General features: G+C 41.9%; 2 protein-coding genes across 3 annotated transcripts in view; one reads left to right on the forward strand and one right to left on the reverse strand.

Moving 5' to 3' along the window:
- Positions 1–7,170: 7,170 nt before the first annotated feature.
- On the reverse strand, positions 7,171–15,203 carry THOC7 (THO complex subunit 7). The gene is made up of 8 exons (XM_052678339.1): positions 15,069–15,203; positions 14,699–14,816; positions 13,662–13,789; positions 13,257–13,343; positions 11,797–11,854; positions 8,602–8,668; positions 8,409–8,478; positions 7,171–7,544 (listed from the first exon to the last, which is right to left on the reverse strand). The coding sequence occupies exons 1-8, from the start codon at positions 15,085–15,087 to the stop codon at positions 7,477–7,479; spliced, it is 615 nt and encodes a 204-aa protein (XP_052534299.1). The 5' UTR covers positions 15,088–15,203; the 3' UTR covers positions 7,171–7,476.
- Positions 15,204–15,239: 36 nt separating this feature from the next.
- Positions 15,240–23,516, forward strand: part of ATXN7 (ataxin 7) — an 80,640-nt gene continuing 72,363 nt past the window's right edge. For both annotated transcript variants that reach the window (XM_052678334.1, XM_052678336.1), the window contains exon 1: positions 15,240–15,319. The gene's annotated coding sequence lies outside the window, so the exon portion shown is untranslated. The remainder of the gene's footprint in view (positions 15,320–23,516) is intronic.

The raw sequence follows: 23,516 nt of genomic DNA on the forward strand, positions 1-23,516 counted from the left end.
CAACAGTTATCCTCTTTTTATTAGAAAGTCTCTCACACATATCTATCTATCTATATGCACATGTATAAACTGCATGTAGGAGTTGCTCTCATGCCCTGAGAAGAGTGCAGAATAAGGGAAAACACGGGGCAGAAATGTGCTTCCCTGACATTAATGTGTTGTGCCTGTGTGTAAAATACTAAATATAAGTAGACAGTACAAGCAGAGAACAGCAGTTGTTCCCCTGCTTCTGCTTTCCTACTCAGGAGCCCAGGGACATGAGCTCTGCTCCAGGTGCCATGCAGGGATGTCAGCAGGGAGAGTACCGTGTGCCAGGAAGATAAATCCTTTCTTGGGGTTTGGTCTTGATTAGGAAATTAAGTTGCTATTTCTATTCTTAGAATAAAACATGGAAAGCTTGAACAATGAGCTGGAAGTAGGCAAATGGGAATCGTGTGTCACCTGGAGAGCTGGATGTGCAGAACAAGTGAATGGGTTCAGAGTTTGCTATCAGCCTTCTTAAGTGTACAGCTATAAGGTTTGGTGGGGGGGATTTCTTTTAATCAGAAAAAAAATGGAATGAGCTGTTTTCAGTAGTTGCTTTTATGGTTTTAGAAGCAAAATGCAGCCTGCTCAGGGAGAAAGAGTGAGAACTTGATGAAACTGGTTTAATATAAAGAGAGGTAGCCAAAACACTTTGAGCTAAGGATAAAATAAATACATTCCAGACTGAAGGAGGGTATTGTAGAAGTGGTTCCAGTACAAAAGCAAATGCTTTACTCCTGGATAAATCTCTGCGCAGTCTTAGGGCATAGATGGAAAAATGCTGTAAATCCTATAGACGTAACCTCAATGTTTCTTAGTGTCTGATGTTGAGAAGAAGCTAAGGCCAAGCACAGGACGCTTATAAGTAATAGCACCCCACTGTTTCATAGAATCATCAGATCATTAAGGTTGGAGAAGACTACTAAGGTCACCAAGTCCAACCCCACCCCACTGTGCCCATTGATCACATCCCTCAGTGCCACATCTCCATGGTCCCTGAACATTTTCAGGTACAGCGACACCACTGCTCCCTGGGCAGCCTGTGTCAATGCATCACTACCTTTCCTTAGAAATTTTTCCTAATACCCAATCATTCAGTACAGTTGTTGAGCCTTCGTCATCATGCTTACTCAATCATAGAATCATTGGAAGCTAACTGGGGGCCCACAGCTCGCTGACATAAGGATCTTGCTGAAATTTCCCCAGAGCATTAGGTAGGCAAGCAGCATATCTTATTTTTTTTGTATTTCTTGCTAGTTCTCCCTGAAACTTTCATTGCTGGTCTATGAGCATGGAACTGCCAATCTCGTTTTAACATGACTGCTGTACAGCTGAACTGTCAGCTGCTGAAATTACTAGATTATAATTATATCCCTTAATCACAGACACTGCCACAGTGTTGTTCACCACTGTAACTGTTTCCCTTTCCAACGACTCTTTGGGATCCTTAAGCAGTGTTATTGGGTGGGATGCTGTCACTGTGTCACCTCCCTGCCAACAGCAGAAGCATGCAGTGCTGGTGTGATGCTCTGAGCGGGGGGTTGTACATCACTGCACAACCTGCTCCCTTTGCACCCATGCAGAACTGGTGTTGAAATGGGTGAACAGGAGGAGGACTGGGTGCTCACTGCCCCCTGCAGCTGATGAGTAATTGCAGGCACAGCCACCATCAGGCAGTGATTTAAGGATAATGCAACCAGGAACCTCTCTCGTCTCATTTGCACTGACGTATCCATGCAATCAGCTCATTTTGGTCGGTTGCTATTACTTCTTGGGGGAAATTGCTACTTGCAGCTCCCCTGGGAGATGAGTAATTGCAAAGCAAAGTTTGACAGCGGGTAATGATGGGACAATGCAAAATAGCAAGGTAGGCCAACTCTGTCATGCTTCTCTGAGTGTCAAGGCAAACAATAACAAGCACTTACTCCTCCATGTGGCTCCATTTCTGCATCATGGTGGAAGCATGGTGCAGTGCAAAGGGGCTACAGCTTGGTGGTGCCTGGGCTGCTTCAGTAGAGGAGCAGCGGTGTGTGTGGGAGCCAGAAAAAAAAGAGAGCCAAAAGTACATTTAATCCATTGGAGTTTCCAGAGGTGCTTTTGTGCTGTGTGCCTGTGCCCGTATGTGATCCAGAGGCATGTGCATGTGTGCATGCACTCGTGCATATAAGTGCACATAGAGAGGTTAAAGGTCTGGTGCTGCAGAATAGAAATAAGGCAGAGACAACCAGCTCACAGTTAGTTTCCTTTGCCTTTCTGTTCTGTTTTTTTTTTTCTTTCTTTTTCTTTTTCCTTCTTTTTTATTCTATTCTTTCAGCTCTTCCAAGCAAACAAGCCTGCTGGCTGTGGCTTCTCAGGCTCTGTCCCTCCCTGCAGGCAGTGCCGCAGCTCAGCCGCCTTTCAGAACTCTGCTCTGAGGATGTGTTGTAGTTTGGTTGTTTCTCCCCATGGAACAACATCCTGCAGCTTTGTTTTGTGCTCAGCCAGACTCGGTTTGCAGCTCCCTGCATGCAGGTTAGAAGGTTTTTGAAGTCCTTCACTCGCGACTTGCATTAGCAGCAGAAAGTAAATATTCCCACTGCTTTTCAGCAGTTCTCCTCCTTGGGAGCTGTAAGCAGCATAAACCATCAGTGTGTTGGCAGCAGGCTGCAGGAGGAAGCAGCACGCTTCAAAAACTCGTGGCATCCGATTAAAGAGCACCCAGGGGCCAAATGAGCACCGGCAGAGCCTCAATTCCTCTGCTCCTGCAGAAGAGCGCTGCTGTCAGAAGGACCTTTTCCCTTCCTTAGGATTCTGCCCTCAAACTGTGCTATGATTGGTGATGTTTTCATTCTTTCTCTTTTGACTTTATTTGTTCCTGAGTGGCTTTGCAACCTCTGTGTGATTTCCAGCACAGCCTCTCACTGAAGTCATGGGATCTGTATTGCTGCATCCTTAAGGTTTGCCCCACACTGTCCCTAAGCGTTTGCAGTGTGCCAGATGTTCTGCAGCATTTAGCAAGTCAGTGTCATGTGGCAAGCCTGAAAAAGAAGTGAGCTGTTTCGTTTTAACACTCGCCATGTTATTTGGTGTAGGATGGCACAGACATTAACTTGTACTTGTACTTGTAGATTTGCAGTCTGTGTTTAGCACTGTGAGGCTTAGGAGATGTCTTTGCATCCTGGCACTGAGAGACAGTGCTCTGGATCACAAATCCCCTTTCAGCATCCACTTCTGTTCAGCAAACATGCTGGTTGTTCACAGTGCTGGAGCAAGGAGATTACATGGGTTTCCTCCTGTGCCTTGTGATCCTTTGTTGTTGCTCGAGGCGCTCAGTGCCACAGGCAGCTCGCTGGGTTGGGCAGTGAGGAGGAGGAGGAAGGCAGAGCAAGGTGTAAATACAAGTAAAATCTCTGCCCATTCAAAGAAGGCTTTGCTGTCTCTTACAAAATCTTCCAGCTTCAGTGTTGTTTGGGAGCTCTGTTTGTTACAGAACAGTGCTTGAGGGAAAACACTGCGTTTGGCTGAAGTCTGTGGAACTTGGTGCAGAAAGTTCAGCATGAAGAGGAATTTCTCTGAGGTTCATAGGAAGAGTGAAATGATGCATTATTTGAAAGGTGCCTGCAGAGCACATCCCTACTACCTCATAAAACAAACAAACCTGAGTGTTTACTAAAGCCTATGTCAGCTGTTGCCTACTTTAGAGTTCTCACACAGGATAGATAACACTCTCAGCAACTTCTGTTGGGTTTTTCAGTACGGTGCAGCAAATTCTGAGCACTGCAGTGTGAAATGATTCCCAAATGGCTCTTGCCATGGCCTCAGGCTGCTGGGGCAGAGTGCGCTCAGGCAGGAATGCAGCAGCATGGCCACAGGGCTGGGCCGCACTGCTGGGCTCTGTTCCCCCTGCCCCAATGTGGGAGAAGCTGCTGGAGGTTGTGTCGGCTTTTTGGCTGCAGTAGGCTGCTCCAAAAGTAATGCCTCCTATTTTATTATACTGGCCCACAACATTAGAGGCAGGTGTTGGTGGTATGGTAACAGATGTTGAACCTTTCCACTGATGTTCCATTAGATTTTGTTGTGGTGCAATGAATGGCAGCAGAAGGGCAGTCTGATAGAATGGCATCTGATAAGGAGCAAAGATGTGTCACTGAATTCCTCCTTTTGAAAAAAAAAATTGCACCTGTTCATAGATACTGATGAAGACCAAACAGTGGATATGAGCACAGAGAGGCAGTAGGTGATGCGATCTGATTATGGTGACAGTGGAGAACCTCTGTGGGTGCAGATAATTATGAGAATGGCACACAGGCTCTTGCTCATTACAGGTGAAAATGCTTAACTAATAGTGATGACTATGTTGAAAGACAGTGGTTTTGTAACGGAGAGTTTGCTCTATCAGTGTTGTGCTTTTTGTATCTGTTGTAGTTCTCACAGATGTAAATATAGTCTGCTCCAAAAGTAATGCCTTCTAACCTTGGTTGCAGGCTGCTCACATTGTGCCAAGGGGTGCTGACTTCAGTGCGGGACCTTTTTTGCTGCTTCACAGCGTTTTATATACCTGAGTGTTTCAGTTGAGGCTTTGGAAATTAGGGTAGCTTAGGTGAGAGACTCTGAAAATCCCCCTGCTGGGTATGCATAGAAAACCCAGCGCGACTTTGCAACCTAAAGAAAATATATATATATATATATATATATATATCATATCATATATATATATATATCATATCATATATATATATATCACCACTCCTCGTCTGCTGCTCGGGTCGAACCACCCGCGCTGCTCCCGTTCGCATCCAGCGCTGCCGTCTGCTGCCCTCTGCCGCTGCTGCAGGGCCCCGCAGCCCCAGCCGGGCGTTCGATGGATGTGTTCAATGGTTCACATGCAGCGCAGCGTTGTTCTCATGTATGTATTCTATAGAATAAAAGGTACGGGGGTTCTCAGGGCAAAACTGACGCTACTTGTCCAATGTTCCCCTTTCCCTATCTCTTTTCTCCCTCAAAAAGGAGCTTCGTGTCAGCTTGTCACTTCAGCATCTCCCCGTCTGCCTGTATTTTTTTTTCTCTTTTTGTATCCATGTGGCAATGAAATCTAGCTGTTGTATTTAGAGATGCGGTCATTTCTCAGCTGCTATGGGAAGAAGGTAAATCATAAAAGCAGGAAGGATTTCTTATTTAAATGCCACGGTTGTCTCCATGTGTACTTTGGGAGTCAATGCAGGTAAGAAAGGTTGTAACAGGAGGACTTTCTAGGAAGGGATCAAATAGTGGCAATCATCTGTCCTGGTACTCGAACAAAAAGTCAACAGAAGAATGAAAGGGATACAGATATGTATTTTCAACACATACAGAGCAGATTAGAATCTGAATCTTGTCTTAATAAAAGACTTTGAATGTCACCTGGCAGTAGAGTTCCATTTGATTTTCTCTTGGTGCAAATCCATTGTTCAAGAAGCAAGAGGTTTAGACACTGAAAAATAAAACAGGAGCTAAGACTTCTGAAGTCCCACCAAGGCTGTACTTGCAATGAATTGGTGTCATACATGTTCTGGCTACTCTCCAAGGCAGCATGGTGACACCACCTTCTTACTTTGTCATTTATGGTCTTCATCATTCATAGATTTGTGATGGTGACTCCTCCCTGATGTAGCAATAATTTACTATTGTTGCTTTGCAAAATATTTTACTGTTCACTGTTGTTAGGAGGGGGAAAAAAACACAGCAGTAAATACTTCTTGACAGTGTTATTTTTCATATAGAATCCTTTGTTTGCTCCCCTCACCCACATTCTGCAAAATCTTAAGTGCACAAGAAGAGCATGTCTATACAGGCTTTAACAGGCAAACCTGAGCTTCCCCTGTGTTCTGAGTTGACCAGCTGTGAACCAGAAGACTTTTGACAGCTTATTAGTCTACAGCTGCACTGTGCTACTGAAGTTGTACGACTTCTCATTCAGCTGGCTTGCCTTTAGCAAACTTGGAATACAAACAAAACAATCTCAGATGCCTGCTCAGCTCAATGCACGCAAATTCACTGTCACTGAATGGGAGTTACGGGGCATTTGGCCTACAGAAGCCCAAAGCTGCAACCCCAGAAATACCACTTAGCTGCCACCTTGTTTGAGGAGGTGGCTCCATTCTGTGCAGTGCTGTTATTTTAGAAAAACAGCATATCATAGAATCACAGAATGGCTCGGATTGGAAGGGACCTCAAAGACCATCAGGTTCCAGTCCCCTCAGCATAGGCAGGGATGCTAACCACTGAATCAAGCACCTGAACAGGCTGCCCAGGGCCCATCCAACTCGGCCTTAAACACCTCCAGACATGGGGCGCCTACAACTTCTCTGCACAACCTACTTATGTTGTGGTCTGATTGAGATCCAAAATGTTTTCCTTTACCCAAACCACCAGAAGGGCTGTTTTAACAGGTGATATTCGAATATGGGTAACAGGTACTGATATGACCTCCTACTGCCCCAGGATCTTTGCCTGCTGCCTTACAAAAGCTTACAGCACACTCAATTCTCTTCTGTCAGCAAGGTTGAAAGCTGTATTTCTTACCTCCCAGCAAACTGCAGGACAGTCCAGGTGGGTGCACTCTACGCTCCCTATTAATAACCAAAGTATCTTGGATTCTTTAACATTAACATTACAATTGCTGCCTACAGCTTGCGTTTGTTTCACGAGGAAGGAAGGGCTCCACAACCTATTTCATAATACACGGTTAACAAATAAAATCCAGAAGCAGGAAAAAAGGAATTGTATCAGGACTAGAATCCAAGTTCTACAAGAACAAAGTACTTAAACTGCAGTTTTAAATGTGTCACTTCAAAATGCACTTTTGAAATGGATGTACAGAACACAGCATTGTGAGGCTCAGATCACTGCAGTGCTTTGGATCAGCTTATGGGGAAAAACAAACAAATATAGTATAGTATGTTGGTTTACACTCCTTCAGAAACACTGATAGAAAACACATCACTTCTACAGAATTAGACTAGTGTGTTCTGGTCTACTTTGAAAGTTTAAGACCTTGTTTCTGTTTTAGATCCCACTTGGACTATGGCATTGAAACTGGGACTTGTGCAAAGGTGCACTGACATGTAGTATCAAGTAAGAAGAAGAGGCCTTACTATTCAGCTCAGTGCCTACCAAATAATAGAAAACTGTTTGTAAACACTTTTTATTGACAGTGATTTGCAAACACCTCAGTTCACAATTAAGGTACAGAAGATTCACCTTTTGTAAACCAAAACATATTTCTTGTCAAAGTTTATGGATTAACACAAAGGGTCCATCTGTACAGATCTGGAATTGTTTGTACCAGGAACAAAAGCAAAACAAGTACTTGTGTATTAAAACTCACAGAAGCAATAGAAAGTTTTCAGCTCCCGTTCTTTTTCTATTGGCATGAAAACAAAGCGAGGACGTATGTGTATTCTTCAAGAGTATCATCAGTAGTCCTAACAATGTTTACTGTTTGGTCTCTGCTTCCATCTGAGTTTCTTGAGATTCTTCAGCTTCTGAAAGTTTTTCGTCATCTAAAATAACATATTATTGTTATTTAAATGTGCTTAGATTATATTTACAAACAAAAGTGCAAAGCTGTGCCAGCTAAAGTGTTTTGTGTTGATTGCCTTAAATCTGTAGTTGAGTATTGTTTTATACAATATGCTATGTTTAAGGCTGATTCTTCCACAATTATTACAGGAAATATAGGGTAAATCCTGCAGGATCAATTCAAACAAATAGTGCCAGACTGCTTCCAATTATATGTCCTATCTTTGTTTGTTGATGTTTTATTTCAGCTAAGGTTGTTCTTCCACTAAACTCTTACTTCCTTTACAAAATTCCAGAAACTGAAAGCTAAACCTTATGGTCATACAAAAATGTATTTCAGAGACTAATACTTCAGCAAGTGTCATTAATGCTTAATAACAATAACCTTCTGCTAAACTGCATCTAGGATTAACAGTTCATTCTGCTTAAGAAGATCTAGAGGGCCTTAGAGAATGAAAGTCTGCTCTTATAGCAACATGTGTATGTTAATCAGGTCATGCTCACAGACTATACCAATTATTCTGTCTTCAAAAGACATAGCAAGCGTCCAGTAAATAATATTTAAAACAAAATTATCTGTATTATTAAAGCATGAAAAGTAAACACTGATTTTTTGAATATGGTTGGTATGATTGAAGTATGTTTTGACTGTGTTTTTGAATTTAGCTCTTGTGTTTGACAGCTTTATTCCCCATTCTATCACGGGCTCCCTGCCTCACAGGGTTAAGTCATTTAGCTTTTTTGCATTCAAATTTGCATGTAGCTTGTCCACTGCTGCAAGCTATCTCATCTTCTGATCTGCCAAAACCCAACCCATGCATGTGTTACCTAAGAATATCACTTACTTTCTAGAGTTTGCTGAAGCTCGTGGATGGTGCTCAGGAGAACATGAAACTGCTTTCTTCTCAGCTCCAGCTGGAATGATCAAGAGTATATTCAGAAAACTCAGAGCATATACAGCCAAACAACTCGTAGCAGATTCTTGTTTAATTATGTTCCCATTAAATAATTATGCAATAATCTCTATGAAAAACCTACCTTATCTTCAACATTTTCTTTAATGTGAGAAAGGTGTTGAAGTTCTTTTCCCAAAGCTTCTAGCTGCCTGGAAAGGAATTGTCACAGTAATTTATTTATTTTTTTAAAAAGTTCTCTGAATTTACTGAAAAACGGGTTTAAGTAATAAATAAACAGCGTGGCTAATAGTACTGCAAAGGTAAACAAAGCACAATAAAAGGAATGACATACATGTAAGGCTACTTCACCTAAAGAGGCAATAAACACAGCAATTGTCAGATAAAGTACTCCATCTCTGACAGTAGCCTGACCAGACACAGTAGTGGATAATCATGAACTTTACAGTAGATTTACACAGAGTAATCCACATTTCAGATGATACATGACTTAGCTTATTCCTTAGAAAGCAATATTCAATATTTGTACTCCTGTGATCCATAGATATGCTCTCATTTTCTTCTCCCATCCCAGCTATTATTTTAATTAAGAGATAAAGGAAGTATGCAACATCTATAATCTTTGTTATTATTCCTGTCTTCTTTGGATATGTAACCTGTCAAGCCCTCTTTAGGACCCTTCTGCAAGCATTTGTTTTCTATTCTCATCTGGTCCACTACAATCCTTTCTGAGATCTGGCACAGAATAATAGGTACCAGCTTTCAAATGAGGATGAAGCAAACCTCCAGTTTGGCCCTGCTCGTTTTCCTGTAATGCCTCTTGTAATTTATGATCCATATGATGAGATCAACCTGTTTCTTTACAGGTCAGGTGGATTGAGGCTGATTAATTAGCAGGCAGAGCTGTATACAGGTCAGCGAGGGAACAAAGTTGTTTTTTTCTGAAGCACTGAGAGCTATTGCAACTAGTCTGGGCAGGGAATCACAGAAGGGCTTCCAGTCACGATGGCTGGGAAAAAGCTCTGGTTTAATGCAACCTCAGGGTGTTGTCTGTTTCTGAGGTAGTACACTGGTATCTGGAGGGGAATGCCTTAAATATGGTTGGGTGTGGCACTGTAAACCTTCCTATTATGGAAACAGACTGACAGCTTATAGGCTTATGCAATGATTTCACTACCTGGCTTCTAGTTTCTGAAAGGCTTCTGTTTCACCAAACATTGTTTATGCGTTGCTGTCAGCTATAAGCAGGCAGTGAGAAGACAAGCAATTTTCTAGCAATGTCCGAGCTACACCTGGTGTTTTACTTCTCTTACTTTCAGCTCCAGAAAATCTTTGCCTGATCTTCTCATTTTTCTGTCTCCTTTTCTAAGACTGGTGTCATTGCTTCATGCTGTAACAGCTCTTTTGATAAGGCAGGTAATTACACTGGCGCTGCCATTTAGTGGTCCGGCTCCTGTCACTTCCTGACTTGGCTACTATGCATTACTCATGACTAAGTCAATAACAATTTCTCCTCCTTTGTGCTGCAGGACTAGTTGTTCCAAGAAATAGCCCCTTAAAAGCATTAAAAAAAGTGTTTTTCTGAACTTTGTCCTATCGTGCTGTATGACTTGCTAAAGCTGTAAGTGTAACCCTTGCAATAAACCATGGTGTTTCTCCTCACAAGAAGTTTTCTCTAGAGTTTTTAGTAACTAAGAGTTGATGGTGAGTCTCCCTCCATTCTGACTTAAGGGTGGGTTTTCCTGATTCACATTATGTGATTTTTTATATTTTTCCTCTCAAACTAGGGAAAGAAAGCCTTGTAATTAAAACACTGGGGGAAAACTTTGTGCAGTTTCTATGTTTAGTGTTCACATGGGGAAGTCAGTTAAAGCTGCAATACATTTGAAGTAAGCTCTCTCTAAAGATGTTTCCATTCTCTTACTATGTCTGATTTGTAAAATCTGTAAAATAGAGACTCTGCAAGTCCACATCTTGGACTACAGGGGGGATATGTTGCAGACACTCTTACAGTGCATGAACAAAGGGTTATTTCTAACAATATACTCTTCTAAGACGAAAGAAATTAAGTTTAAGAAAAGCTAAAATGCTAAATTCATTAGCTGACCTTATTGACATTTACAGCTCTGCTCAAGAAACTGACACTTGGATGTGTTGTGCAAAATTAAAACAACCTCCCCTTCCAGATCTTAACAATCTGGCATCTTAAAAAAAAAAAAAACAAAACACAAAACTATCAATTAGTTGTTTCCATTCTAAGTCAACTGACTTATCTGAAAAGCTTCACTTCTAATAATCCTTTTTTTATGAACCCTTGATAAATGGCACGTGCTGAGTAATGAAGTAAAGAAATAAGTAAATCACAAGAGAATGAACTGTAATAACAGAGATTGAGGCAATGAAGTCCAAGATGAGAAAGAAGCATATGAAATAGTGTCAGAAGTTTATAGCTAAACAAATTGCTAACATTAGGATAAATAATATGATAAATTCTTCCTGCTGCTATAAAACAGCATGGGACATGAAATAATAGCTTCCCTCTACAATTTCATTGAAAGCTGACAGCAGGATAGACACGAGCTACATTTAAATGAGAAAGTAATCCATGTCATGCCTTTAATCAGGTAAAGAAGAACAAACTTGTAGATGCTGTAAGTCCTGGAATGTTTCTGTGGCTTAATAATATTCAAAAGATGATCTCCTCGTGACTGCTCAAAATGACCCAAAAGCACAGGTAGCTGATCCAAACCCAGCTGTGACAGGTAATACTGGAGGTTATATGCAGGACGAGTTGGACAACAGGTAGGTCTTACCTACATGCCAGGGCAGGCTATACTGTGGTACACAAGGTAGTAATTTGTAAGCAGGCATGCAGGAACAACTACTAGAAGGAAAACACAGAACAACACTACAAGCTTTCTCTTGCTTTCTCTACTTCTTATTCTATCTTACTTGCCTGTGTGATACATATTCTGCATGATTACTTGCTGCTGCACTTTACAGCACTGCCGTGCTATCTCTCTTTCCTGATCAACTTGTCACTGATAAACTGCCGTGCATTTACATCTGAGTTCATCCATTCACCTTAACAATGGAAAAACTTCAAATACAAAATTATTAGTAATGTTTCTGAACCCGTACAGATAGAGATTAATGAAGGAAAGCTGATAAGGGCACAATTTTAAAATGAAACACCAGTTTTTCTTGCATCAAAACTATGTAAGAGGGACAAAAAGGTCAAATTGTGAAACCAAGAAAATGTCAAATCTGGTGATTTAATTTGCTGGTTTATTGTAATCTAATGCAGTCTCATACTTACTTCAGTGTTTCGTGCCTGTCTGGATGGTGCTGTATAACTTTGGCCAATGCATCATATTCTGAAAGAAATTTAAATATTATTAGTCTAAATTCTGAAGGTATAGATATAAGAATTTAAAATTCCCCATCAGTTCTTTCTACTTCTCAAAAAAGTGTCCTAACATTTTCAAATCTCTACGTAACATCTTGCACATAAAAAAGGAACATTCATGTAAAACTGTATAAAAATATACTATAACAGATTCAAGTAGATGACTACATGAAAGTCAGTTTTAAATAAAGATCAGGTGATAGTAAGCCCTTAATTACTTACTCAAACTTACCCAGTACTAGGGATTTGTAAAGGATAAGAAAACATGACCTTTAGATAGCTCTGCACCGCTTCAGATGTATTTGTGTATGAATCTTAAGTGTTGCTTTTATATATAATCTAATACATATAGGAAACTGTGGATAGGATACTACACAGACATTTAAGATTTTTAGAGAAAAATAAAACGCTGCAAGAGAAACAACAGCTTGATTTAACTTTTTTTTGTACATTAAAAACGACATGATGGTTATGTAGACAATTAAAGTGGGCACTTCCTAAAGGTAATATTTTACATACACTAATCACCTCATTCAGATGGAAAATGTGGGCAGAACATCTTTGAAAGCAAACACTTTTGACCTGTGCTTGTAAAAATCTAAGTATTCTACTCTTCTACTGCTTAAGGCTCTTTACAGTTTCTAATAGGGTCTAAAATTATCCACAGAACACACCTGGATGTGGTTTTTAAAGGTTTTAAAGCCTTTTACCTGTTACAGCTGTTCTTTTTTTTTTTTTTTTTAAACTATTTATTTTCACATTTCAATTTTTAGGAAGCAAACTTTTGCTTTCCCAATTGCTAAATTTTGATAAGACTATTGCAGGGAAATGTTTTAAGTTTCAACCAAAAATATCAAATCCCTACTTTTAAGAGTAGGGAACAGTTGTGTCTAATAGGTGGTTCAGAGGTATTCTGCAAGGCCGTATTGGTTGGTGGGTATGCAACTGGCACAACTGCTCCTGTATTAGCTCTTACTTTCCTCCTGAAGAGCTGAAGGAATACACTTACATGATTTTTGGTGCTGGGTGGAAGCCTATTTAACTCTTTTGTCTTGCTGCTAGTAATGTGCTTTAGCTCTTAAGTCAACTGAATTGTTAAAGGATGCTTGGGAAGGTTTCTTTGGCTTGAGAACACCTCTAAGCTACTCTCCAAATTTTCCTGGTGTTATGTGTCACTGAGATTTACTGGCTTAACCTCAACAAGCAAACTTTCAGCAGCTTGTGTGGAACCCACCAGATAACGCTACATGTAGCGTTAATAACAGCATTTTCTTCTGCATTTTCAAGAACATGTAATCTATTTTCTGGTACAATGTATTTTAAAAGATAACATTTCAATAGAACCGCCCAGTGTAAATATTGCTCCTTACCCTGGCGATTTTTTCTAATTCTTTTTGCTTGCAGGATTTGTTTCTTGCATTCAGAAATCTTCTCATGTGCTGCAGCTATACTATTTTCTTTAACAGAAAGACACAAATCAAACAACAAAAGCCAACAATCCATTCTGCTAAATCATCACAAACAGCTCTTTACACGATGGCCTGCAAGCTCCATGAGGTTCAAAGCTATACTTCAACAGACTAAAAAAAGTTTTTATTTATACATATTTATACACACTTTAAACACTGATAAGATACAAGGGCAACTACTACTGGTATTAAAATATTTTTTTTAAGTCACCCATTCTATGTTTACATTTTGTTTATCAGATGTGACTCGAGCTTCTTTATGAAAGAGAAATTCAAATAAGATTGACTTTTTTTCTCATCCTTTACCTATATCCTTGTAGATTTTTTCATAATTTTCCATCTCTCTCAGGTTCATGTCATATACCAGAAGAGTTTTTCCCATTGAAAATTCACACTGTGATAAAGTACTCAGCATTCGTTGGTACTGACTGTAACTGAAAGCAAACAAGACGTTTATTCCTCAGCAGCATGAAAATACCTGCCCGTTTTTATATAATCAGAAAAAAACAAAGCCTCAGGTAACGCAAGGAACTGTTAAAACAACAGCAATTATTCAAGTAATAAAATATTTCTAAGATTCGATGTATAACTATTGAAAGTGCAGTTAAAAATGAATGCTGCACCATTTAATTCTATCATCGTGTCCTTAAAGGTGCAAAGCAGCATTAGAGCACGGGCAGATTGCTCCAGGGATTACACCCTTCCCAACTAGGGCCGGCTCTGTGACCACCACGATTAATATTTAAACACTCCAGCGCTTCTCTATGCACAGCATCATCACAGAATGTCCTCCTGGAATTTATATCCAGCATCAGCACAGACCCTGCAGCAGAACAACATGTTGTTGCTCAACCTTTAGTTCTTTGGCCTGTTGTTTTCCTCCTTCTTTTCAGGGCAGCACAGCAGAAGCAGCACAGCCCCCACATAGCAGAACAAATGCAGAGCCACCAACCGGAGCACTCAAGTCGTGTTCCTGTTGTAATAACAGGACTGCTGAATCGTGAAGCAACGTGCAGAGCCCTCACTGCTCTGTTAGATTTCAGGATGGTTTGCTCTGTAATTTTTGACATTTCTTGCCGCAGCTCCTGGGCTCTGTCCTGAGAACCACACAGGGCTGAACATAGCAAAGATCATAGAATGGCTTGGGTTGAAAAGGACCACAGTGATCATCTAGTTTCAACCCCCTGCTGTGTGCAGGATTGCCAACCGCCAGACCAGGTTGCCCATCCAGCCTGGCTGGATCCATGTGAACGCAGTTTACTTTCTTTGTCTAAACAGAAGCTCAGTTTTGTGCTGAACCGCAAAGCAATGAGTTTCAAGACTTAAAAACAGCAAACAAATACCCTTCCTCCTGAGATCCGGAGTTGCACCACTTGATGAAACTCTTCACCAGCAGATTGATCCTCCTGTCGTCCCCGGCTCCGTCACCATCAATGAGAAGCCGTTTGCGGATAACTTCATCTGTGGAAAAAACGGGGTTTAGGCTCCGCGCCTGGAGCACGGCACGGCAGGGGCTCGGCCAGGAGGACGCGGGCGAAAGAAAGAAGCGGGGCCCGAGAGGCCCGGCGGAGCTCCAGGCCGCGGCGCAGAGCGTAGCGGCACGGAGGGCTCCGCGCGGGGCGAGGCCGAGCCGGGCAGCCGCGGGGTTCCTCCGGGGAAAGCGGCCCGGAGCGGGGGCCGCGGGGAGGGAGGGCGGCGGGGAGGAGGTCTCACCGTCGGTCACGGCCCCCATGGCGGCGAGCGGCGGAGCCGGCGGGGCGGCGGCAGCAGCGAGTGAGGTCAGCTTCCCACAATGCAGCCGGCGAGAGCGGCGGCCATGGAGGGGGAGGCGGCGGCGGCGGCGGCTGGGGCCTGAGCCGGCTGGCGACGAACGCGCGGCCCGGCGGCGGAGCGGCGGGGAGGGCCGGCGGGGAGGCCCGCGCCCCGCGCGGAACCGGCCCCCTGGCGAGGGACGGCCCCGCCAGGTGAGCGGCCGACGGGGGAGGGAAGCGGAGGTCCCCGCGCCCGCGGCCAGGCTCCACCTCCCGACCACCGCGCCCCCGGCCCCGCCGCCCCCCGCCCGGCCGCTCCGCCATGCCCTCGGCACGTGGCCCTCGCCCTTCGACGCCCGGCATCGAGCCGCGGGCACGGCGCTGCGAGCGCGGGGGAGCCGGGCCGTGCGCCCAGGGTCGCGCTTGGGGACGTGGCTGTGGTGTGTGCATTGACACGAGGGGCAGAGGGAAGGGCGCGGAAATGTTGTCCCTGCGGGGTTTCCTTTGGGTGCTAACCAAAGCGGGCTGTGCCTGTGGAAAAGCTAGCCAGTGCTGTGCTGAGCCAGGAGAAAGGAGGCGTTAAGCTGTTGGATGAGATCAAGTGTTGGGTTTTTGCCTTTTGGACCAAAGTGTTGACACCTGCGCCGTGCTAACATTGATAATGTTGCTGTCGGTTTGGTAATGGCGCGTCAGATGTGTGCCCAGGCGCTGACATCGCGGCATTGCCTCCTCTTGGTTGGACACTAAAGACACGCAGGCTCGCTCCACTCGGTGCTGTGCTTTAACACAGAATGGGTGTAAGGAGGAAAGAACCACACCAGCCTGCAGTCTCATCTCCATCTTCCTGGTTTTAGAGCTGTGAGTGATGATGGGATTTTTTTTTGTTAGGGATGGAGGTGTGTAACAGGAGTTTTACGTATTGCTAGATTGTTGCAAGCCAGCAGTTTGGGTCCTGAAGTGACACCTGGTGGGTTCTTGGCCAGGTGCTGCTGGGGAGGGCTGCAGCCTGTGGTCATTAAAGCCCCATCTGAATTTTTCAGAATGAAGAATTTCCAGGGTAGAAAAACTGGGTAAATATGCTTTCTTCTTCATTTTTATGCATCGCTGTGTGATCTGTGAGTGAAATAATTTGATGTGAAAATGGCATTTTCTGCAGAGTTATGCAAAGTTTAGGCCAAAGAGCAGGCGATGAATCCCTGAACTGTGCGTGTGCATGCAACAATACCTTCATGAAATCTGAATGTTTCCATTTAATCTATTTAGTTTGATGAAAATGTTTGCTTTTCCCAAGGCTTTGGTCCCTTTGGTATTGAGTGTTCTGGCAAACGGTGAGAAGGCGGCCTAAGTGAACTGTAGAGATTTTATACAGCATGGTTTGTTGCTGCTGTCCCCTTTCTACCCACTGATTACCTCTTAGAACTTCAGCATCTTGGAGCATCCTGGTCAATACTATTCTTGCCATACTCTTGTCTCTTTCCTTTTCTACTGTGATGAGAAGTTGAGCAGAACTGTAGGGTATTATAGGAGGGAACTCAATTTTGCAATTATTGGTTTAATAATGCAAGAACAGTTCTGTGTCATTTCTTGTTCTTTAATATTTTCTCACTTTTTGTTTATCGTTGCAGTGTTGGTCAGATCGCTTTACTCCACAGTGACAAATACCTTGAGTAATTAATTTAGAATACAGCAATCCGTATAATTAGTTAATTATTTTTAATGACTTTTATGCCATTCTTGTCTTCATTCTTGTCTTATGTCACTGATTACAGCATTCTTATAAATGCTCTGTCCTGGGGTCTTATAAGAAGAATTTAGGGAACAAATCCATTGTTTTTTCTTTCTGAAACAGTTTTCAGATATCATCAGTGTTCATTAACTTTCCTATTTCAAAATGGGAGCTAGAACTTGGTAAATGCATCATGAGGAATCTCACTAAGCTACATGTTGATGTTAAATCCTGCTGTCTTTCCTCTCCTGTTTTGCCACAACGTGTTTTGCCCAAGAAGCCAGTTTCAGCTTGCTGGATTTCTGTACTCATTCACTGTGTCTTTGGAGTCTTCTTTCAGCTCGCTCCACTTCTAAGCAGAGTTCCTCATCTTGTAAGTATAAAACAACCTTTGTTGCACGTGTATGGGGTGCGTGTTGCACTAGGCTGTACCCAAGGATGTTTTTTGCATTAATTCAGTGTTTGATGTAGGTCTCTGGAACGGGCTCTACTCATTCTTATTTATTTATCCTTCACCAGTTCTTGTATTCTGTGCAGACTCCATCAGCTTCAGCCCTTTATATAACCCTTCAATTAACAGGCAGAAATACTGAGTAGCATTGGACCTTCACTAAGAAATCAGTATTGCAGATTCATGAAGTAGGAAAAAATGTCTTGCACAGGGCATAGCATATTCCTCCATGCCAGGTAATTTGGATTAAGTACCTGTGCAAGCTTTCAACCAAGCTAAACATGATGTAGATTTTCCTCTTTCCTTGAATTCCTTTACATGTGCCACATGGTAAGACCTTGAAGCAGCTTATACATAATAATTTGTTACACACCTGTCCTTGTCTAACCAGTGAAATGATCCTCTGTAATGTTTCCAGGTGTCCCTGGATACAGTGTAAGCTGGGTACCTTCAGTGCTGTGAGATGTTACACATGCATGGAAGTGGCTTAGATTTTCATCATCCTCTTTTTTTTCCTAAAAAAATGGCTTTTAAGTACACTTATTATTTTTTTAATTGAAGAAATCTGTTAGTGTTGAGGTTTTCTTTCTTGAAAAAAAAAATATCTGAAATAATTTCACAGAGTTTAAGCTAACTTTATACATCCTCCCCTTTAACTACGGTGTGTATATATATATACACTTTCCAACTGCAGAAAAAATTAAAGGTAAAGAAGCTTTTCATAGTATTCAAGGGTATAATGAGCTATGATTTTTAGAGCTAAGAAAACATCTTTAACTATTGATGAGGTGGATTTAAAATATTTTTCCTAAGCCACCCTAATAATTTATGAGGTGGTTTTAGATTCCAGGTTTTCTTCGTGTTGAATAACTCCTAAATCAGACTGTTGTGTGGCATTAAATCTTGCAGAGATCTAAGTATAGTAGGTCAGAAACTACAAGGTATTTTTATCCAGTCCAACCTATATTCTTGTCAGAAAGTCGCGCCAAATTTATTTAGTGAGACCTATTTTCTGTAAGCCTAAGTTTAGCATTACTGTCCTTTATTTCTTTGTTGATTGTATTCCGTGATTTTGTGCACGGCTGATATTGAGCTAACCTACCATTGTCACCCTGTTTTCTCTTGTAAATTACTGTTACGTTTTGTCTGCAGTCTTCTTTGGCTTCTTTACCCTCGGTATTTACAGCAAATCAGCAGCAGTGTTTCAAGTAATTGCCATATTATTCAGTAAAAATTCTTAGATGCTTGCTGTCTAGTTCTGCAGATATTCAAATGTTCACTCTTGGCAGATAGGACTGAATTTTTTCAAAAGAATAGTTAAAAAAGAAAAAGAAAAAAAAAAGCTTTTTATTTTTTTTTTTGTCTTAACAGTGTGATTCTTAGCCTTGTAAAAAGCTTTCCTAACATGGATCCATGTGTTTCCACGGAGCTAGCCCATTTTCATAGAGTTACAGCATAACAAGAGAAGGAAGAGCAAGAATGCTCTTTGGGACTGTGGGTTCCTGCCTGGTGAGAACATCAAGGTGCTTTAACACGTGTCTCGTGGAGCTCAGTGTCATGAAACTGCAGCAAGCTGTGTTAGGTAGTTAGATTTTCTCTTAATGCAAAAGTCATTAACCCCAGAGGTTTCAGCTGCATGTGATGTGATGATGATGGCTAGGAGGTTGTATGCCATCTCTGTGATCCATGATTTAAAATGGCTTTGAGGTAATTTTTGGGTGACATTTTGTATTTCATGCATGTTATAAGGAAGCAGCCATTTGTGCTTGTGGAGCTGTTTTGAAAAAATTGGTCACTTATCTGGTAGTCTCTTTGTTGGCAGGATGTTTTAAGTGTGTCATTATGTTCATTGGGTGAACAATCAGAGGGCTGCAAATACCTTATTTACTCGTGTGACATCTAAATAAATAGCTGGTGGTGTTCCTGAGGAACTTTTGCAGAAGGTTCAGAGGGAAGCCAGGTGTTTCCTGCTTGTGCCTTCCTTGAGAGAACCCCATGGCCCAGTGTTGGCCTCAGGAGAGCCACACACAGCTCTTGCACAGGGCTGAGTCAGCCCTTCAGGCCTTACAGAAGGTAGTTTGTTGTTTTTTGGTTGTTGCAGTGTGTTTCTTCTTACAAGCAGCAGAAATCTGTGGGGGAACACCTAGAAATTTTACATGGCTTTCTGAGCTTGGCAAAGTAAGATCCTGTGCCATGGGAAGATGTTGGAAGCAGCACTTCTGTCTCAGAAGATGGAGAAAGTATTGCGTCTGTTTTGATTAACATATGGTTTCTGTTTAAAAGCAGTTTTATACATTGCCATGGATCACTTTATGGCTTAAAATCATATTTTCTTTTAATAGAGTAACTCTGTCAGTTGTAGTGTTTAAGAAGAGCTGTGATTTGTGGCTCCAGAACAACGCAGTACTCTGAGGCATTTGCTCACACCTTGGCTTCTGAGTCTGAGCAGGGAAACAGAGGCATGGTCACATGCTTTGGTGATGCCTGCTCATTTTTACATTCTTATGTTTTAATGCATCACGTCATGTTTCTGACCATTATTACCCTACAGCAGTGACTCAAAGCAGGGCAAAACCCCCAAAGAGAAGCAGTAGCTTTCTTAGGAAGAAGACATGCTTTCCTCCCTCTCGTTTTCTTTTACAAATGGGCCAAGCGTTTCTTTGAAAATATTGCTTCAGTCCTGTGAAAGCAAATGGTTTAAACAACTGTTTCAGAAGATGTATGTGGAGAAGATAGTCCATCTTTTCCAGCAGAGGCTGTGATCCAGGTAGGGAGGTGCATGTTGTGGCCCTTCATCACTCTGCTCAGACAGGTTGTACCAAAGGGAAGACTCGACCTAGCTGAAGCCAGAGGGGTTTCCATGAAAAAGGAGAGGGCCAAATGCTTCGGGATTTGCAAGTGTTTCCTTAGAATTACACCAGCTGAAGCAGCTGGAAGGAGATGATGAATATGCACATTTTCTACCCAGTAGCTAAGTAGGAATGTGCTTAAATCCTGCCTGTATCCAGGGCTAAGCACCTTTCTCTAGGGAGCATTTTGGATTCACGCTCTCTTGAAATTAGGATCATAAGCTCTTTCTTTCAAAGGGGGGAGTAAAGGTCAGTCTTTGCTTTCAAAACCCAGGAGGTGGTGATGGTTCTGGTTCCCTTTTTGTCATTAGCGGGGCTGTTATCCGCTAGAACGCTCACCACGTGTGGGAGCCTTCAACCCAGCCATCCTCCATCCGGAGGAGATTAATGCTCTTAATTCCTTCCATCAGAGCGAATTTTGTAATCAGCAGGCTGTTGGCTAGTGTAAGGTGGTAGTGCTGTCAGAAGGACAGAATGAACTCGACTCTGTAGCCCAGCACATAGCTATTAGATGGCTCAGAACTAAAGCTTTTAAGGAAATAATGCATAAAATCAAACCAGTCATTTCAGAAGCTCGAGAGAAAGACATGCAAGCATTGCAAAAATCACTTTCAGATTGAAGACCTTTCAGATTCTCTTCAAAGATGTGTATGAGTGCCTTTGTGGTAATTTCCAGATTTTATGTGCAAGCAGGAATAGAAGTTGGACTTGAAAAGTGTAGGTAGAAAAAAACACCTTGTGAAACCATAATGAAAAAATCTGTCTGATAAACTGCTTTGGGGGAGGAGCAGACGGTAGCTGGGACAATGGATTTCACACCTGCTGATAAGGGAGAGGTTGGACACAGATACATTATGTATTTAGATAGTGTACATAGATATATACGTGTTGTACATCTATGCAGATTTTCTATGCAGTTGAGATATGAAGGTGGTTATATGTGTGGCTATGAAAGTGACTGTGTATGCAGGTTAAGGTCAATTCATATGAAAATCTATGCATTCAGGCCAAAATGTTATTTCTGAGTAGGATTTACAAAGCTCCCAGTCCAATCTGTGTTGTAACAATATTTTGGTAGAGACTTGGTATAAACAAACATTCTGTTTTGGGTTTGTTTTGAAAAGTGTTAGTGCAGAATGTCTGAAATCTGTAAGGCATTCTTTCTGGTCCTCTGTCTTTTGCCTTTATTTTAATGAAAATATAACTATCGATTATATGTGGGTAAAAGTGCTCTAATAAAGGAGAAAAGGCAGAAAGATTGGATTTTATTACTTAAATGAATAAAGATGGGCTTCTAAGAGCTGAGGATAAAACAAAGCCATGCTAATAATAACTACAACTGTGCACCTGTGATTTTGTGGTTCATTGTAAATGTTTTCACTTCAGTTTCATTCCAGTGTTGCTTTGGCAGTTACATTTATTGAACGTTTTCTTCATTTCTGAGATCCGCTTGTGGTTTGTGGGGTGTGAGCATAAAGTTAGAATGGGATTGAACAAGAAAATGGCCCAAAATGAAATCATGCACATGTGTGTTAGCACATATGGGGATTTTTTTACATGATGTAATGAGTTTGAAATTGAATAAAATACCTAAAATGCACTTGAGCTGCAGGCACTTGGCCCGGGTTGGAACAGGAGAGTATTTACAGTGCAGTTTTCTAGTAAAGCTTTTCTTCCCTCCTGTTACATCAAAAAACTTGAACAAACAGCAGCCACTGGCTGTAACTGTAGATCAAATGTCATCAAAGAAATGGAAGGAAATAGCTCAAGAGCTGCTGTTTTCAAATGTTTATGTTAAGGAAATCTGTCCTGATCTTTCAAGCTCTTGAACGTATTTTGAGCTGTAGTACTGAAAGGCATTGAAGTGTTTTCAATGGGATTTTCCGCAGTGCGAAGGGAGATGGCTGGTTTTGAAAGGAGCACTTTTAGCCTTAACTCTGCAATGAGTTGGGTTTGCTTGTTTGTTTGTTCTAAGATTGCACTTTTCTGTTGGATAAATTATTAAGATCGTGCACCACATCCCCTGTGTTAGAATTTAAAATGGACTCAGGGTAATCACAGCTCAAAACAGGGCTGCTTTGTGTTTGCATTTCAAAATAGACTTTATCTTTAAAAATGTCAGCAGTAAAATGTATGCACTATGTATGTATTATTGTATTATATGTATTATGCATATTATATATGTAATATGCTTGGCCCCTATGTGTGGGACATGGCTGATGTCCCCTGGGAGCAGATACAGTACGCACAACAGGGATGTGTTTCAGAGAAGCAGGCGTGTTCCAGCAGATCTCTGATGTTGGAGTCGGCTTTTGATGTGGTGGCGACACAGGTAGCGAGTTTCCTAAGGACTGGTGTATTCTCACTGAATCTTCTTTATTTGTAATCGCCTCTTCATAGAGCCACTTTCCCATCCTGTCTTTCTAGAACTTGGCACAGAGATGACAATTCTAAGACAGCCCTTTTGCGACCTGCCTTTTCTTCTCTTTCTGCTTGTATCAATGAGCGCAGCTGCTCTTCTGTATCTCTTTTCTTGGTGGTTGTTCTTGGTGCTCTTCTGCAGGCATTGCTCCTTCCCAGAGACCTCCTGCAGTAAGCAGTTGTTCTCTGCTGCCTTCCACGCAAGTGGGATCTTTTATTCAGCTGCAGCACTGTCATTGCTTGGGGAAAAGAGCAGCCTAGCACAGGATAGCTGCTGGTAGGTACAGGCATTCTTTTCACTTCTATCAAGTCACATTTTGTAAAGATTTACTTTGAAGCTTTTGGATTAATCTTCGTCTGGTTATTTTCCTTCATGTTTGGAAAGCAATTTTCTATGTTTCTAATGCTTCACCAACTCCCTGTGCACCATCTGTGATGTCAACAGGAATGTGCACAGTTTTGCTGCAGAGCGATGGGGACAACCTCCTTTTTATGTTTGTGCTCAGACCATAATAATGACATTTTATTATCTCGGGAACATTGAGTTTTTAAAGTGGTGGGAATATCACGTGTACTTTTGCTAGGTTTGTTTATAGGTACAAAACACTACATATAGAAGGAGCATTGACTGTGTTCAAGCTGAGTCTCCTAAACTTTGCTATGCAGAAAATTACATAGATTATTAAAAATCCTGAAAATCAGCCTATTTGACATCCTTAGTTTGAGATAAAGTATTCATTAACTGCCCACATGCAGGACAACAGGGTCGGTACCAAATGAAATCAGGAATGAAGAAGTGTGGAGGTGCCAAAGAAATTGCCTAAAGAGGTGAAAAACACATCATGGAAAGAAGTGCTGAGAGAATGTAATTCCTTAGCTTAAGTGAGAGGAGGCTGAGAGAGTGAGAAGACAGTTCTGTTGGAGAGCATTGCAAAGCGAGGAGCTTATGGCAAGTAAGGAAAG

The sequence above is a fragment of the Tympanuchus pallidicinctus genome, unplaced genomic scaffold (assembly GCF_026119805.1).
Source record: "Tympanuchus pallidicinctus isolate F22 unplaced genomic scaffold, pur_lepc_1.0 scaffold17, whole genome shotgun sequence".
Lineage (NCBI taxonomy): Eukaryota > Metazoa > Chordata > Aves > Galliformes > Phasianidae > Tympanuchus > Tympanuchus pallidicinctus.